Source organism: Sarcophilus harrisii, chromosome 3 (assembly GCF_902635505.1).
Source record: "Sarcophilus harrisii chromosome 3, mSarHar1.11, whole genome shotgun sequence".
Classification (NCBI taxonomy): domain Eukaryota; kingdom Metazoa; phylum Chordata; class Mammalia; order Dasyuromorphia; family Dasyuridae; genus Sarcophilus; species Sarcophilus harrisii.
In genome coordinates, this window is record NC_045428.1 from 593614306 (window position 1) to 593631236 (window position 16931).

Consider the following 16931-nt stretch of genomic DNA (forward strand, 5'->3'; position numbering starts at 1 on the left):
GGCACAAGCACAAGGAGGTGCCCCGAGTAAGTTAAACACCCACATATGAATTTATTAAATCCAGAGTCTGTGTCAGGGGAGGAGGGGCGTGGGAAGGGATGAGAGATGGATGTGGGGTTCGCAGGAGAGCTCCGGGGCCGCGGCCCCCTCCCACCCCGCCTCCCCGCCATGATGCAATGGCTTACAATGATTACAGATGGCGCTGGAACTGACGTAGGGACAGACAGGCAGGGCCGCCCCTGCTCCCGCCCCCCTTTGGCCTTCTCCCCCCCTCACGTCGGGGGCGTCCCCCTGACCCCTCCCCGTCTGTCCAGGGCAGGGGGACGGGGTCACAGTGAGCTGGGGTGGGAGATGGGAAGCATGTCGGTGGCCAGGGCAACCAGGGTAAGAGGCTAATCCTTCTTCTTGTCCTCTGCCGGCTTGGGGGCGGGCCCCTGGTCGTGGCCAGGGAGGGGGCCATCCCCGCTGGGGGCTGCGGGCGGCGTCAGGGCCGCCCCCGCCGTCTGTGCCTCCCCGCTCATGCCAAACTCGTTGACCCGCGTGGGATCCACCCGGTATATCCACCGCTGATAAAGGTAGATGAAGAAGACCACATCTGGAAGAGCAGAGAGAGCGGTGAGGGGTCGGTTTGGCCTCAGCCTCCCCAGGGGCACCTTCCTCGGGCCCCAGGCTCCGCTGGGCCTCCCCACTCAGTAGGCCAGTCCCCACTTCCTCCTTTGACACAGAAGGACCAGAAAAGTGACTTGAACAAGGTCCCACAGCCAGGATTTGCCTCCAAAGCTTATCAAGTGCCTCTGAGCTGGAGCCCCTCCCGGACACCATTGGGCCTGAGAGTTGGGGTCCCAGTACCCCAGGAGCCACCGGCCGCCCCTCGTTCCTAGTCATGCCCTCCCCGCCCTGGGCAGCCCCGGCACACAGTGGGGCTGCAGGCAGCGCTCACCATCTCGGAGACAGCCAATCCGGTACATCACGGGCATCTTGATGACAAAGGCAAACAAGTCGTCGATGAACGTGTTGAGGGCCTTGTAGGTTAGCATGCGCCAGGGCAGGTGGGCCACGGACTTGAGCTTGTAGTTGATGAAGAGCTGGGGCGTCATGGTGATGAAGCCTGGGGAGTCCAGAAGGGAGCGGGTGAAAGCCACGCCCGCCCAAGGGCCTCGGGTCCCCCCCCTCCCTCCCCAGGACTCCCACCGCGCCAACCCCACAAGGCCTCTGGGTGAGCTCAGAGCCCATTCGTCCACGGGCCATCCCAGGGCATGGGCTGTCCAGGCCGCTTGATGGCTGCCTGGTCCAGATGGGAGCATGGAGCTTGGGGGACGGCTCAGGGCAGCGGGAGAGTGTTTGCTGTCCGTGCATCTGACCCACAAGCAGCACTCCGGCTCCCACGCTGCGGGGCAGACACGCGGTTGGGAGGGACCCACAAGCTCCCCTATTGTCCCTCAGCCAGGACCCCTGGGTCCACATCTCCAGCACGGCCCACCCTCCCGGGGCAGGGCAGCCTTCAGCAACTGGGCCCGGTCCTGGTGGGGCCTCAGTTCCCCCCTCCCCCCATCACCAGCCCTAAGCTATCTCAGTGCAAACAGGGCTGCGGGGGCCCGGCCCCCCAATGTGTCCAAGCGGGGGTTGGGGAGCCGTTGGGCCCCCTCAGAGCTCTGTCTGCTCCTGTCTGTGTGCCTCATGGACAGCAGGGGGTCCTCGGCCAACCCCAGGAAAGTTGGGGGCCCCAGAGCGATAAGCATGGCAGGAGGGCACTCGGCCCCGAGGAAGGGGCTCACCGAAGGTCAGCAGAAAGCCATAGAGCATGCTGAGCACCCACGAGTACCAGCCCTTGTGCTCCATGTACAGGAGGCTGTAGACAGCGTAGCAGCCCAGCAGGGGAAACAGGATCCAGGACAGGTACCTGAACGCCATCTGGGGGGGGAGGGGGGGAAGAGGGGGGGCCGGCTCACTCCAGCCCCTCCCTCCCCTTCCACCCTGCCTCCCAGGCTTGCTCCCCACCCACGGGACTTCCCAGGTAACACACAGGACTTTGAGCTTCTTTGCCTGCGCAGGCATCAGGGTGTGCACATGTTCGCGGGGCACATGGTGGCGCTCCCTCCCTCTGTAGTCCCCCAGGGGTCACAGCCTCCCCCCTTCCCTGATGTCCTTCAGCATCCAGGGCTTGCCCTGCCCCCCCCCTCCCCCACCCCAGGCCCTGCCCCCTGTGCTCACATCATCATAAACTTTGGTGGAGGATTCGATGTACGTGGACTTGTCCTTGAAGGTCAGGCGGGGGAACACGCCGGCCACCTTGTTCTCTCGGTCCAGCTAGAGGAGGGGAGAGAAGAGTGGGCGAGGGAGGAAGGCCCTTCCCCACAAGGAGCACGCCAATGCCCCTTTATTCCCTGAGCCCCAAGGGGCTCCTCCTGTCTCAGAAAATCCCCAGTACAAATTCCCCCGATCCTTATGGGAGTGTGGTTCTGGAAACTCCCTGGTCCTGCCCTGGGAGCCGGGACAAAGGGGTCTGCACTCACCCAGTGGGGCTGAGGGGCACGGGTCTGTGCTCTCCCCAGTGGGGCTGAGCTTCTGCAGGTCAGGGGCCTGCGCTTTCCTTGGGGGGGGGGGGAACTGGGGGTCAGGGGTCTGCAGGTCAGGGGTCTGTACTTTCCCCAGGGGGGGCTGGGGGTCAGTGCCATCCCAGCAGAGTGGGGACCCTTACCCGGACATCCATGACCTTGGTTATCTTCCACAGGTCGATCAAAACGCCAATGAAGACGCTGACCTGGACCACAAAGTTGGTTTCATTGTCCAGGATGTAGAGAAGGACCACGAGGGACTGGAACACACCAAAGAAGACCGAGCGGACAGAGAGACCCTCCAGGGACTGCCGGCTGTTCCAGAACTGGATGTCTGTAAGTCCAGGGGGAGGAGGGGGTTGGGGAAGGAAGCCATAGACGAGGGGGCTCCAGGGAACAGGACCGTGTGTCTGGGCTCCCCCTTGGCTGGCGGAGGGAGGCCGGCCTCTACTTTGACCCAGGGCGCCCCCTGGTGCTGGGACCCTCTCTTCAGTCCCAGAGCCCCGGAGTTCCCCTTGGCCCGGCTCGGGCTCCTCTGGCCCATTCCCTGATCCCCTGAAGCCGGGGTGGGGGTAGGGTGGAGCTTCCCTGGCCTCTGCCTGGAAGTGCCCGCCTGTCACCCCACCCTTCCCCAGTCCCTTTCCCAGGCTGCCCCGCAGCTGTCAAGCCTCCACCAGCCTGGGAGCCAGCGCTCTCTCTGGAGAATGGGGCAGGACCAAAGGGCAGCATCACTTGGCTCCCACGCAACCCCTCCTTCCCCCCTCCCTGGCCACAGTGGGCAGGGGCTCCCTCGAGGCCGGGGGTCCTTGGCCTGGGTCCTAGGTGGCGCGAGAGCCTCTTCCCCAGCACAGAGAGTGGGCCCCTACCATTCTTGAATGCCAGGAACTCAAAGATGCTGTGGACGATGGAGACGATGATGGTGAGGGCCAGGAGGTAGGGGTTCGTCTCCAGGAGGGCCACCTAGAACAGGCGGAGCACGCAGGGTCACTGGGAGTGAGTCCTCAGGAGTTAGAAGGGATGAGGAGGAGAAACGGAGGAGGAAGAGGGGAAGGGGACAGAGCAGAGCAGGTGGGGGAAGCCGGGCCCAGTCAAAGACAGGGGGCCCCCTCATGCTCCCTGGGGGAGCCTCCTCTCACCATGACCCTCAAGGCTTCCTTTCCACAGCTGGCCCCCAGGCACTTCCCTAGTAGGCACCCCCAGGTCTAGTCCTCCAAGTGGAGGCACTGAGGACTCCAAGCTTAGGGATGGGTTCTCCCTGGAGGTGGGAGAGTGGGAGGAGAGCAACCCCCCCTTAAGCACCTCCTGTCTCCCAGAGTGCTGAGTGCTCTCTAAATCTCTCATTTCTCTTCACAGGAACCCTGGGAAAGGGGCGTGGCTTGGCCCTTTCAGGTGGGAACACTGAGGCACACAGCGGGACTCCCACCCGGGCCCGGGAAGGGGCTGGGCGTCACCTTGACCGAGTCCTGCTCCTCATCTGACTGCTCGTACAGGTCCTCGCCCAGGAAGTTCCAGGGGGAGCGGGTGCTCTGGGCTGCGTAGAGCTGCCAGCGCCACAGAGACAGGGGGCAGAAGGAGAGGCGCAGCGGCAGGCTGGCCAGCGTCTCGTTGATGGGGTAGTAGTCCCTCTGCAGGTTCCAGTAGTCGTTGAAGTAGATGATGGGGTAGTAGTCCCCACTGACCGCGTCGAACTGCACATCTGCGGGGGCAGGAGAGGGGGCTCAGGGCCCGAAGCAGCGAGGGGAGCCTGTGGGGGGCGGGGGAGGGGGGGCTGAGAGGGGGGCAGAACTCAGAAGTAGGGGAGGGGGGCTTACACTGGTCCAGTGGCGGAGGGACGCTGCCCTTCACCCAGGGCGTGTGGTCGTCCACGATGTTGATGGTGAGATTCGGGTGCCAATGGGAGATGACCTCCACCGGGCCAAAGTCTTCTGCTCGCTGCGGGGGCAAGAGCACTGGCATGTGAGCCGGAGGGGGGCCCCGCCTGCACCCAGAGCTCCTGCCCATTCCCCCATGTGCCGCCTCGGGAATGGTGCTCAGGGCCGCTGGACAGTGCCCCTCCCTCCTGTTCTTCCCAGGGCCAGATTCAAAACATACCTCCTTCTGCCGGGGGCCCGTAACCCCCCAGGGGGCCTTCCCTGGCCTTCCCCAAACTGCCCTCCTGAAGCTGGAAAGAAGGGGCCTCGGGGGTGGGGAGGGGCAAATTTTGGGGGGTGGGAAGGGGCTATGGCTCAGCAGGCCAAGGCAACCCTCCCCTCCCGGACCGCCCCTCAGGGTCCCTGGTTCCCCCGGGGTCTGTGCGGAGCCCGGTTCTCCCTCCTCTCTCTAGGTTCCCCTGGCCGGGGCCCTGTCCTTGGTCTGTTCTCTCCTCTCTGGCTTGGCCCCTTCAAAGCTTCTCAGCCCCTTCAGGTTCCCTGTCCCTCCACGCCACCTCAGGAGCTGCTGCCCCTGGGAGCGGAGATCTCTGGGGCTTCAGCTGGGGATTCTTGGGGTCAGCCCCCTCACTGGGCCAATGACCCCCAAACCCCCCACCCTTGTGAAGCCCCAGGCAATTCCCCCCTGCCCCCAAATTTCCTGGTAAAACTGGGGGCCTGTTTCCTGATTCTCCACAGGGGACTTCACTGGAACCCGGCTCCCCGGGCATCAGGCTGACCACCGACACAAGGACCGGGTCCGCCTGTGACCTCTTCCCCTCTCCCCAGGCCCGAGGTCTCTCCTTCATGACCTCTCACCTCCTCAGCCCGTCTCCATGACGGCCTCTCTGCCCTCTCTCAGCGGTTCCCAGTGCCCCAGTGCCCACTAGGGAGAGGGAGCAACTGGCCCTGGAGAGGGCGACCTCAGCTGGCACTGCCACTCTCCAAAGGGTAAGGGGCAAAGCCGCCATCCCCCTTTCTGGCCTCCGTCTCTCTGACTTTACTCCCATCCCAAGAATCTTTCGGAGGCGAAGCTCCTCTGGGGGACGGGGCGGTGCTGCCCTCTCGGGGAGGAGGGAAGGGAGGACGGCTGGGCCTGCACTGGCTCCCTGGGCTCGGAGGCTGGAGTGCAGGCCCTGGCAGCCAGGAGGGAGGGAGGCCCAGGAGACCGAGGTCAGCTCCAGGAGGAAGGCCGAGGCAGCCCTCAGACGCACTAGACCCCACCTTGGACACAAAGAGTCTGCCTTGTCCTGCCTGGGCCGGGGGGCTGGGGGGTGGCCCCTCGTCGGCCTGTGGGCCCGGCTGCCCCTACCGCATCTTCCTGCCTCCCACTGGGAAGGTGGGCCGCATGACCTCATACGTGACCCCACTGAGAGAACCCAAGGGCCCCCTTCCATCCCCAGGATTTTGCGAGGACTTCTCTGGCCGCAGGAGAGGCTGACCCGGACTTCCTCTGCTGCTCATTTCTGGCCCTGTCAGAGCTCCTGAAGAACTTCCCCCATGCCCCAGGACCACCCAAGGCAGTGCCAGGAAGGGTCTTGGAACAAGGGACCCGGGAGTAGGCAGGGAGCCTGGAGCAGGAGCTGGCCGCCTAACCCTCTGGGAACGGCCGTCTTCTCCAATTACCTTGATCATCTCTGGGTCTGCTTCCGTCTCGCCTGTCAGCAGGTTCTTGGTCTTCTGAAATCGCCTTCGTTTATACTTGTTGATCACTGCAAAGAGGGAGAGACCATGAGGGCCATGGGACATCCAGGTTTGGAGCATGGGCCCGGGAGGCCCAGTGACCCCTTCCCCAGCAGCCTGTCTCCCTTCCCAGCACTGCCTGGTAGGTCCCTGTGGTGACCCTGGGCCCACCTCTGCACCCAGGCTCCTGGGGCCCACAGATTCACCACTGGCCTCCTCCAGCCTGCTCTCACAGGAGCAGAGGAGCCTGCAGAAGCTCCCTCCTCCCTTGCAGGCTCCACCCCCCCCCCCCCCCCCCCCCCCCCCCACCATGGAGGCTCAGCATGACTGACATTCAGGGCCTCCAGCACCTGCTATCATTTGTGCCCTCACAATTCTGCTATCACCGGCCCAGTTCTCCCACCCTGCCCTTCGGCAGCCTTCTCACACTGGCCCAGCCCACTTCCCCCTCCCCCTTGCCTTCAGCTCCCCAACCTGAGGGACTCCCCTGCCAGGACACAGCCAGGGGGCTCCATTCAGGTAGAGGAGGGAAGGGCCCGTCTGCCCTCCCTAGCCCTGCCCATTGGGTGTGGGTGCCGGGCCGGCAGGGGCCTTACTTCGGGATGTGTGTACAGTGGCCAGCCGCCTGTACAGAGCCTTCTGTTTGGGGTCTGGGTGGAAGCCGCTCTTGGTGAAGTACACATGGATGTACATGGAGCCGTTCTGCTGGACGCTCTGGAGGACAGACGGACGCAGGGCCGGTGACTCCCCTGCAGCACCGGGTGGCCTCCCCTCAGGGCCCCGGCCCCTCACTGGGCAGTCTCGGCTCTGTGCCGGGCTCTGCCACCATGAGCTTCCCCACCTGACAAATGGGGCTGCTCTTGATCCCTGGGCTCAGGGGCCTTTGTGGCGGCCGCTGAGTAGCCTTAGCCATGGGGTCCTAAGGGTGCCCCAGGCTTCCAAGGGCGGGAGCCTTCCCTGTTGGCACAAGTACCCGCCCCTTCCTGGGCCTCTCTGCCTCCTGGGCCCCTGCTACAGCCCCCTTTACGAGAAGCTGTTCCTGCCCCCGTAACTATCTTCTCTGTTCAGAGCCACCTGCGCTGTCCCTCCCGGAGACTGGGAACTCCCACAGGCTGGGTCTGTTCTCGTTTTGGTTCATTCGCCCTTTCCTTATCCAGTTCATTTTACAGATGAGGAAACTGAGGCAGACGGGGTGAAGGGACGTGCCCGGGTCACCCAGCTAGGAAGGGTCTGAGACTCCAGGCCTAGGATTCCCTGGTGGCCACAGGCGCCGTTTTTCTCCTTATGTTTCCCTGAAGTTTAGCACACTATAGGTGCTTTGTCAGTGTTCCTGGCTGGGTCAGACCCAACCACATACACGTCTACCCACCCCCCCTCGAATGTCCCCCTGGGCCAGGCTGGGTCCCTAACGTGAAATGTCCCAGGGACCGAGGCCCACAGGGGAGGCGCGCAGGCAGGCGGGGTCTCACCGGCGGGATGTCCAGCTCAGCATAGTGCTCGTAGCAGCCGTCCGCGTTCTCCCCGCTGGTCCAGTCCCCGTAGACCAGGTCTTGCTGCTCCCAGAACAGCGCTGAGGTGGTGTTGAAGTCTGTAAAGTGCTCATGCTCGGAGATGTACACGTGCAGGTTCTGGGGGGACAAGGGCTCCGTCTGGCTCCTCTATACCTCGGCCCGAGGTCCCATCCCCCAGGGGACAAGAAGGACCCCGAGGCCCAGCCCTATGGTCAGCGTGGGCTCTGCTGAAGTGCTGAAGAACCTGCTCGGCCCGAGCTAAACCTCCCGAGGGTCGACAAAGCGGGGGGGGGGGTGGGGTGGGGGTGTGCCCTTCCCTGGACACCACCACCCTCCAGGCCCTCCCCCCGGGGGCTCAGCAGGAACGCCCCTCCCTGCGCCCGCCGCCCCAACTCTCACCATTAAAGTGTCTTTTGGGAAGAGGTTGCGGCTGGGGACCCGGGGGGCACCACCCGGGCTGGTTGGGTCCTGTGGAGCCGGCCCACGACGAAACCAACAGCTGATGGCCCAGATAATGAAGATCCTGAGGATGAGAGGGTGATGGGTGAGGGAGGCGCCCCAGGAAGCCTGCAGGGGTTGGGAGAGCCCCTGGGGCGGCGAGCCAGGGCTGGGGGAGGGGTCTTCCTGGGCACGGACCACGGGCAGAGCGGGCAGTGAGGGCCCCTCCAAGGCCAGCTCTCCCCCCCGGGCTGTGCTGCCTGGCACCTCGGTGCCGTGTGACCACAGGCGAGTCAGCAGAGTCTCTGGGCCCTGGGGAGCTGGGCTGGACATCCGAGAACACTGAAGTCAGGCCAGCAAAACCCCAGCGAGCCACGGGAAGCCCAAGGGCCCTGGGGCCTTGCAGAGACCCCCAGAGCCCTCCCTGCTCCTGGAAGTGCCGGCTCCCTGTGGCTGCCCCCCCCCCCATGGGGCCCCAAGCGAGGCAGGACCCCCACACAGACAGGAGCTCTCCCCGCAGCCAAGAGCAATCGCTCCCCGGCCCCGCTCTGGTCTCCTGGCTTCTCGCTGGGGGGAGGGGGGGTTGCAGCTGAAAATAAAGGATGAAAAAGTTGGAGCTTTAGAAAAGCAGGGACTAAAGAGACTCACTTTGGAGCAGGGGAAGGGCAGAGGGCCCGTCCTCCCCCCAACTTGGCCAGCCCAAGCCCTGAGGGCTGCCTCCCTTACCCCAGCTCCCCGGGGCGGCACAAACAGGAGACACACAGGGGCGGTCACTGGCAGCAGCTTGGGACCAGCCCAGCCTCACTCAGCCCTAGCTCTGCTGGGGCCGGGGCCTCACTGGGAGGCCGGGCTGGGGGAGCCTTTGAGCTGGCTGGCAGCCGCTGAACCCGGGGGAGGCCCAACTGCCTTGCTCTTAATGCCAGGCCCCCCCACCCCCCTACTCTAACCCAAAGAGGGGGTCTGAGGACCTGGGTACAAATCCTGCCTCTGACATTTAACTGGGGAGCCAAGATCACATCTCTAAGGGGGGGCTGGACGAGTCCTTCCCACTGTGGATGGAAGAGACGGTGCCAGGGGACGCTCCCTACACCCCCTGAGGGACGACTCCCAAGCTGTGCCTGCACTACAGGTGTGCCGGGGAGGGAGCTTCCAGGTCCTGGGCAGAGCCAGAAGCCCGGAGCCGGAGGCTGGAGGCAGCTGGGAGATAAGGCAGGTCCAGCCCCGGGGGAGCCCATCTGCAGACAATCCGGCCTGAGCACCGGCTCTCTTCTGCCCGCCCCCCCCCCCAATCCAAGAGAGTCAGGGAGATGAGAGTCGGGGGCTCAAGGTGGGCGAGGGCGAGGGTCCGGGCCCCTCTGATGTCCAATGGGCCCTGCCCCTGCCCCCAGAGCCCCACAGATCAGGGCTCCCCTTGGTGGGGAGGGGGACAGCCGGCTGGGCCTTCCCAAGTGCTCTTGTCCCTGCCAGTGGCCTCTGACCCTCCCTCAGGCCCCCTCCTCACCAAGTCTCCACCCACGCTTCCAGAATCTTAGCCCCACAAGGTCAGAGGTCAGAGCTGTCAGCAAGGCTGCCTTGCCCCTGGGGTGCCCTGTCCTCTCTAGGCCCAAGCTCCCCTCCTTCCTCCCAAGCCTCTGAGACCCCCCCCATGTCCTTCCTCCGAGGCCCTGATGCTTTCTCCTCCTCCTCCTTAGCCAACCCCTCCCCCCCAAGCAAGAGGGATCTCTGGGCCCTCCCGCTGCCCCCAGCACTGCCTCCCGCCTTGTCCCCATCTGCGCCCTTTGCCCCCTGGCGGTACCACAGGCCCCTACGAGGCCCCCAGAAAGCCCCACTTTGCCCTCGGGCCCCTCTCTTCTCTGCTGGACTATCACAGCTCCCTCCCCCCCACCCCCTCCACGCCGCCTAGGTCTGACGTCCCCTCCCACACAGCCCCTTGGACCAGAACGGGCAGCATGTTGCACCACACAGAAGCTCCCGGAGCCAGCAGGGGGCTCCACAGGCTGGGGACTGCCCCCCAAGGATGCTCACCAGTTAGCAACTGAACCCGACAAGCAAGAACACCCCAGGAACGCAGATGGAACAAGGCCACCCTCCCCAACCCCGCGGCTCGTCTTAAGGCAGGAACAAGAGGCTCAGGACAAGCCCCCAGCTCAGGGCAGCCAGAACCACATGGCTCCTCCCCCTCACACCCTGAGCTGGGCCAAGAGTCACTGAGCTGGGGGAGGGGGGGGAACCCCTCACGAGGAGGAAGCAGGCCGCACCCTCGGGGGGTAGGGGCTGGGGCTCCGCTCCTCGGCATCAGGGAAGGCGACAGAGCCGCCACCAGCCTCTCCCAGACCAGGGCGAGTCCCTTCTGAACCTCCGGACGTTTGCAAGCTGTGTCACTTCACAGTGCCTGCCTCAGTTTCCCCAACTGTTAAATGGGAATCGTTTCAGCCCCTACCTCTCGGGGGTGAGCATCAGAAGAAATAAAATCTGCGAAGTCCTCTCAGTGGCTGGCACACAGTAGAGACTATACGTCTCCCCAGGGAACCTACCTTTCCTTAGGCCGAGGCCTCAGGGGCCTCTGGGAGAAGCCCTTCTGAGATGGCCCGGCCAGCTCCTCCCCACCTGGGGCCTGGCACAGAGCAGGCCCCGTAGCCAAGGACACTGGACACCACAAGGGGCCCACGCCACGATGGGGACGAGACACTAAAGCTGCTGAGCCCGCCCGGGCCACCCTGATCCAGGCCGAGCCCCTGGAGCGATGCCCTGTCTGGCCCAGCCGCGCAGGTTGAGGGACGCCGAGGGGCCGGGCCACTGCAGGAGCCCGGCGGGGATGCAGGGGGAGGGGATCCCTTACCTGAACAACACACCTTTGATGACCTGCCAGGCGTTGGGGGCGGCCTGCGGGGCCCGGTTCTGTTGCTGAGTCTCTGTGGGCGTTTCTCCTCCAACGCTGCCATTGCTGGTTACCTGGGAGCCGGGACAGAACCGCGGTGGGTCAGGAAGGGGCCCCGCTCCAGTCCAGCCTACGGGGCCCCGCCATGTTACCGGAGGAGGCGTGAGAAAGCTCCAGCCCGCACAGGGCATCGCGGAGTCCAAGGGGGCCCAGAGGACCTGCAGATGGCCCCAAGACCGGCCCCCTGCCTGCTCTGCCACCCAGCCCTGGCCTCACCGAACCAGACGCTCAGGACCCTCCGGCCACCCCAGAGCCCCCCACGGCAGCCACGTCTGGTCTTCGAGGACCCTTCTCAGTCCCGAGAGGTAAAGAGCCCACCCACTATCATCTGCCTCTTACAGTTAAGGCAACTGAGGTTCCAGGAGGATGCAGGCCCTGGCAGAGGCCTCCCAGGGGGGCAGGTCGGGCTGCCCGGTCTCCACCGTGCCCAGCCCAGCCCCTGCCGGCCTCCCCCCGGAGCCCTCTCCCAGTCCTTTGTTCCCAGTTCCATCAGGCCCCGGGAAAAGTCTCCCAGGCTGGCCCTGGGACAATCAATCATGGCCTCCGGACATAAAGGGCCATTTCCCACCCTCGCGGGTGCTTCACTCCCACAGCACACGAAAGGACAGAAGGAGGAAGACCTCGGCCCTGGCAAGGTGACCCAGCCACCTCCCGCCCAAAGACTCAGGCTCGCAGGACCCAGGGCCCCACCCTCATCTGACAGGCAGGGAAACTAAGGCCCAGGGGAGGGAAGGGCTTTGCCAGACCCCGCCTTCGAGGCCTGGCGGCCAGGACTTCTTGGTGACCTTGGCCAAGCCCTTGAGGCTCCCTGGGCCCCGCTCTTCCCCAGGGGCTGCTGGGGAAGAACCTCAGAAGCACGTCCCGGGTGCTGGGGCTCCTGGGGGATAGGCAGCCTCCTGCCTTGGCTCCGGGCCTGGAGGCCAACTCCAACAAGGGGAAGGCAAATGACACCTTCAAGGTCACTCCGCCCAGACCAGACTGAGGCTCCTTCCCAGGCGGGGGTGGGGGCTGTGAGCAGGCACTGAGCCCAAGTCCCAGCTGACAGACGGAGCAGCCCAGAGCCTGGGACGGAACCAACCTCCTGACCCTCTCCTGCTCCTCCTTTTTATTCTGAGACACTCAAAAAAGGCTTTAAAACAAGTTTCCAAAAGAACTCTTACGGAAAAGCCTTTCCCAAGGTCCAGAGCAATCTGAGGGAGGGCACGCCCCTGCAGCCCAGCCGTGCCCCCCAGCTTCTCTGGCCCAGCCCCCCTCCTCACCCCCCTGCAGCTGCCAGTCCTGCCTTCTGCTCCCATGATGCTTTGTCACTTCTGGCCTGGAAGGCAGGCCATGTCTCGGGCAGGTCAGGCCAGCTACCCCCTCCCCAACACTTGCTCAGGAAGCCCCCCAGAAGCCCCCGGCCAGGGACCTTTCTCCAGGTCAGGCCCTGTGGCCCGATTCCCCCTCCTGTGCAGGAGGCCAGGAAAGGGCAGTAACCCACAGGGGCCGGACCCCGCTTCTGCACCCTCAGATTTTGCAGCCACTGCTCTGGCCCCCACAGGAGGAAGGGACTGGGCTGGGGGCCATCCGACTCCCCTGAGGCCTTGGGCAGTCCCCTTCCCTGAGGGTCAGTTGGGGGCTCCCAGTGGGTGACCTTGGGCGAGCCCCCCACCCCTCAGAGGAGCAGGCTGGCCTGGAGGCCAACTCCTCCCCTGCCTCCCCCCAGCCCCAGGGGGCCCAGTGCCTCCGCCCTCCCCCATCCAGCCCCCTCCCCCGTCCCCTGGCCTAGGTCTGCCCTTTGAGGCAGCTTCCAGGGCACAAAGTGGGCGGGCAGGACCCGTGGCTTCTGGGACGGGTGGGCAGCTGCCTGGGCCACCCAAGGGCCCCGACCAGCCGGACACGGGCGGCCCCTGGCTCTGGGTCCCAGCTTGTGCCCTGCTCCAGGAAGCTGCCCTGGCTCATCCGGGCCCCCGAGATTCTGGTGCCATTCGTCAGCCAGGCGCTGAGGGGGCCAGAGCGCGCCGGCCGCACCCCCGCTCCCTCTCTACCCCCCTCCCTCCTTCTAGCCCCTCACGGGTCCGAGCTCTCTCAGCCTGGGAGACCCCCCCTCCCCCCACAGCTAAGCTGGCCCGGCAAACACAGAACCTGAGCCTGGAAGCAGTTACCTCCTCCGCAGACGCTAGCGCGCCCCTCCCTACGGACCTCAGTTTCCCCCCCTGTAAAGTGGGCCTGCGCCAAACCCAAGGGCCCTCCCGGCTCTGGAAGTCCGCGGGGCCGAGATCCTGGGGGTCCCCCCGAACCGCCTTGGGGCAGGGGGGCCCCCAGAAGGGGGCGCCACGGGCCCGCGTCCCCGCAGGGGGGGCACAGAGGCTGCTTTGCCCAAAGGCCCCGAGCGTCAGGCCCAGGAAGGCAGCCAGGGGCGCGGGGTCTGGGGGCACAGCCGGGGCAGAGGCTGGAAGCAGAGGCAGGCGGGCAGGGAACCCCGCGGGGGCCGGAGGGAGGGAGCGGCCCGAGCCCAAAGCCCGGACTTTGGACGGACGAGCTGCAGCCCCTCCCACGCTGGCGCGGCCCTGCTGCGCGCCGCGCCTGCCTCAGTTTCCCCGCCTGCGAACAGGGCTAAGTGCACGTGTGAGGCAGCCCCCCCCACCCCGACCCCCGCACGGAGGGGCAGGGACAGGACCGACCCCTCGAGAACCGACGGGGGAGACCGAGGGGCTTCCGGGGCCCGAGCTTTGACAGACACGAGGACGGGGGTTTCCGGAACTGCCCCTCAGGGGGCGGCCCACCCGGGGGAGGAGGGGGACACGAGGCGGGCGGGGGCGAAGGGCAGCCTCAGGGAGACCCTCGCCCTCCGGGAGCGGGCAAAGCCCCCGGGCAGGAGACGCGGGCCGGGGGCCGGGGGCAGCCGCAGGCGCTGGGGGAGGGGCCCGCGGCGCAGCGGGGGGCGGGGGAGGGGGCCGGGAGGGGGCCGGGGGGCCGCCCGGAGGCGTCGCGGGGCTCGGGCCCGGCGCGGGAAGGGCCCCGCCGGGGAGGCCGCGCCGCGCCGCCCCGGCTCCGGCCGCCCCGAGCCGCCGGCGGGGCCCTCTGCTCTCCCCCCGCCCGCCGCCCGTCCGCCTACCTGCCCGGAACCGCCTCCGGTCACCGTCGCCGCAGCCGCCACTTCGCTGGGGCTCCCGTCCGCCTCCTGCGCAGCCGCCATCTTCCTGCTCCGTGTCCCCGCCCCCCCAACAGGCCCCTCCCCGTCGCTCGCGATCTCGCGAGAACTGTCCGGGGCCGCCGGCGCCCCTGGTCCTACGGGCCACCGTATCCTGCTCGGAGTCCCGCCCCCCGCCCCGAGTGCGCTCTCTCCCGAGGCCGCTCTCCAGCTCCCAGGGGCCCGAGGCCGCTGCCGCTGCCGCCCGGCTTCCCGCCGTCAGGCGCCCTTGCGCGGACGCCTCATTTCCGAGGCGCGGAACGGCCGCCTACCCTACCCGGCCACCGTCCCTAGACCCCTCTCGGCCACGCCCCCGACCGTTGTCAGTGGCGCTCCTGCGCCTCATTCCCCGCCCCCAGGGAAGGGGGCAGATCTTTTCCCGGGCCCCGACCCCTGACCTGCCCATTCGCCACACCCCCGCTCCCTGCCTGCGACAGCCGCGGCCCACCCTCCCGCGTCCAGGTCCCTGCTCAGCCACCGTCTGGCGCGCCCCGGGCCACGCCCCCGGAGGCTGAGGGCTCCTCTCCCCGCCCCCCGACGCCTCGTCCCTGCGCGGCCACCTTCCGTCTCTGGCCACGCCCCCACTGGTCGCGCAGCGATCCGTGCGCAGTCCCTTCCCGGCCGCCGTAGCGAGCGCCGTTCGCCGCAGCGAGCCGCAGACTTGTCTCACGTGTTATAGTTCCCCCTCCCCTCCCCCCGGCGATCCTGGGCGGCTTCTCGGAGGAAGCGGCCTTTCTCCCGCTCTCGTTCCGCGGGGAGCGTTTGCGCCTCGGCAGAAGGGGCGGGGAGGGTGGGACGAGGTCATTGAGTTCACCTCGGACCAGCTCCCGTTACACTCCAGGAGGGGCTCCCCGGACATCCGGTCCCGTGGATAGGGAGAGCCCCGGGGCGGAGAGGGATTCTCCGGCCCCTTGTGCCCCCTCCTGAACGCGTTCCCCGCTCCCCCGGGAGGTGCAGCCGTGCCGGCCCCTGGGGGCTAAATCCCGTTACTCTAAACGGGGGGTCTCGAAAAGGAAGCCCGAGAAGGAAGGGCGTGAGCCTGGCCCCCGCCCCGGGGCTGGCGAGGGTGGCGCTCAAGGCTGGCACCCTCTCCCGCGCTGCTCGGGCATCTCTCGGCAGATGGGGGAGGCAGGGTCCATTTCGTTCTCCAGCTCGTTTTTCAAATGAGGAAACGGAGGCAAAGATTCCATTGGGAGCTTGTCTTTCCCTTGTTACTTGCTAAAACCCCTTTCCTTGCTAACTTCTCTTGGAATTGAGCTCGCTCTCTGCAGCCTTAATAAAATCTTTGAGCCGTTACACAGAACTCCCAATCCCTCTGTTTTTGCCCGCCTGCATTTTGGATTTCCTTCACAGGCTGATTGCACACACTATTTCAGAGTCCGATTCTTTTTGTGCAACAAAATAACCGTATGGACACGTATACCTATATTGTATTTAATTTATACTTCAACATCTTTAACATGTATTGGTCAACCTGCCATCTGGGGGAGGGGATGGGGGGGAGGAGGGGAAAAGTTGGAAGAAAAGGTTTGGTAGTTGTCAATGCTGTAAAATTACCCATGCATATATCTTGTAAATAAAAAGCTATAATAAGTAAAATAAAGTCTTTGCCCCTTGATTTGGAGGATGCCTCTGAATCCACAAATTGTGTTTGCAACAGCAGCTCGTGATCCCAATATTCTTTTGAGATATCACCCAGTACTCCCTCATTTTGGTGTGGGGAGAGTCTGATTGCGGCCCATAACCTCAACAGGACTTTGCTGTTAATCTGTAGAATATTGAAAGTGAATCAGAATCGTCTTCATTGTGATTTGGAGAAGAGAATTGGTTCTGAGTATGTTTCCAAGGTGACAGTTCACCCTCCAAAGATCCTGTTCTGGGGACTTCTCCGAAGCCTTTTCACCAACAACACCTCTTGCTTCACTGCAGGTGAACAGCGCTGCTGTGAAAATGCCACTGTGAGCATTAATAATGTGCCTGCTGCCCCCCCACACATACCCCTGAGAGAAAGACAATTTTTTGGAGAAGGGTGGCAACCTTTGTCCCATACCTTGATTGTTTGGAACTTGATGGTGTCATTGCTAATCTTACTGAGGCCTTAGAGAACTCATCAGGCATCGCTCCTAGTCCCTGAAAGACCTCCAAATGTGCCTTGACTTCTGGGCCGGTGTAATCTTAGAAAACCACATTGCCTTGGACAGTCTGTTTCCCCCATCAAGTTCTCTATGGCCTGGGGATGCTCCTTTTGAGAATCTCATGTCTCCTTTCCTCCCCATGGAACATGGAGATGGGAGTGACTTAAGGGAGAATTCCAGTGTCCCCTAAGTACCAGAGAAGACTTGGCAGTACTAGGCCCCCTCGCCCAGCAAATTCCCTTTGGATGAAGGGTGATCCGTTTGGGAACTTTTGTTGAATCCCTGTGCTCGGGAGAAAATGCTTTGAGCTTACGGGATAATACCATGGGATTTGCACCTGGGCTGCCTTTTGCAGAATTGGAAAAACTTGGTCTCCAGGACCTAAAAAGTCAGTGTGAGACTCCCAGGAAGGAGTTACTGAAGTATTTTCCCCCTTTGGTAGGCTTTTAACTTAAAGCTTTATGCTGACAAAAATCTAGAGCAAGCAGCCCACAGATAGCAAGAACTGATGAGGAAAAGTGAAGAGTTTTTGGTTTTGTTAAAGCTGTTTTTTGCTGAATAAAGGTGAACATTGCAAAACAGCTCTCTTGAT

At 64.5% G+C, this 16931-nt stretch overlaps 1 protein-coding gene across 1 annotated transcript; it reads right to left on the reverse strand.

The window, feature by feature from the left end:
* Positions 1-27: 27 nt before the first annotated feature.
* On the reverse strand, positions 28-14261 carry CLPTM1 (CLPTM1 regulator of GABA type A receptor forward trafficking). The gene is made up of 14 exons (XM_031963223.1): positions 14130-14261; positions 10934-11046; positions 8056-8179; positions 7615-7773; positions 6742-6859; positions 6089-6174; positions 4367-4487; positions 4007-4251; positions 3422-3515; positions 2699-2889; positions 2212-2307; positions 1776-1911; positions 941-1108; positions 28-595 (listed from the first exon to the last, which is right to left on the reverse strand). The coding sequence occupies exons 1-14, from the start codon at positions 14208-14210 to the stop codon at positions 393-395; spliced, it is 1935 nt and encodes a 644-aa protein (XP_031819083.1). The 5' UTR covers positions 14211-14261; the 3' UTR covers positions 28-392.
* Between the last annotated feature and the right edge of the window lie 2670 nt (positions 14262-16931).

What these genes read in the sequence shown, in the direction of transcription:
- CLPTM1 (XM_031963223.1), bottom strand. Translation starts at nt 14,210, where the DNA reads ATGGCGGCTGCGCAGGAGGCGGACGGGAGCCCCAGCGAAGTGGCGGCT. An exon ending in CAGACCCAGAGATGATCAAG is followed by an intron (nt 4,488 to 6,088) that starts GTAATTGGAGAA and finishes TTGCCCCCGCAG; the next exon opens with CGAGCAGAAGACTTTGGCCC. An exon ending in CCCTCCGCCACTGGACCAGT is followed by an intron (nt 4,252 to 4,366) that starts GTAAGCCCCCCT and finishes CTGCCCCCGCAG; the next exon opens with ATGTGCAGTTCGACGCGGTC.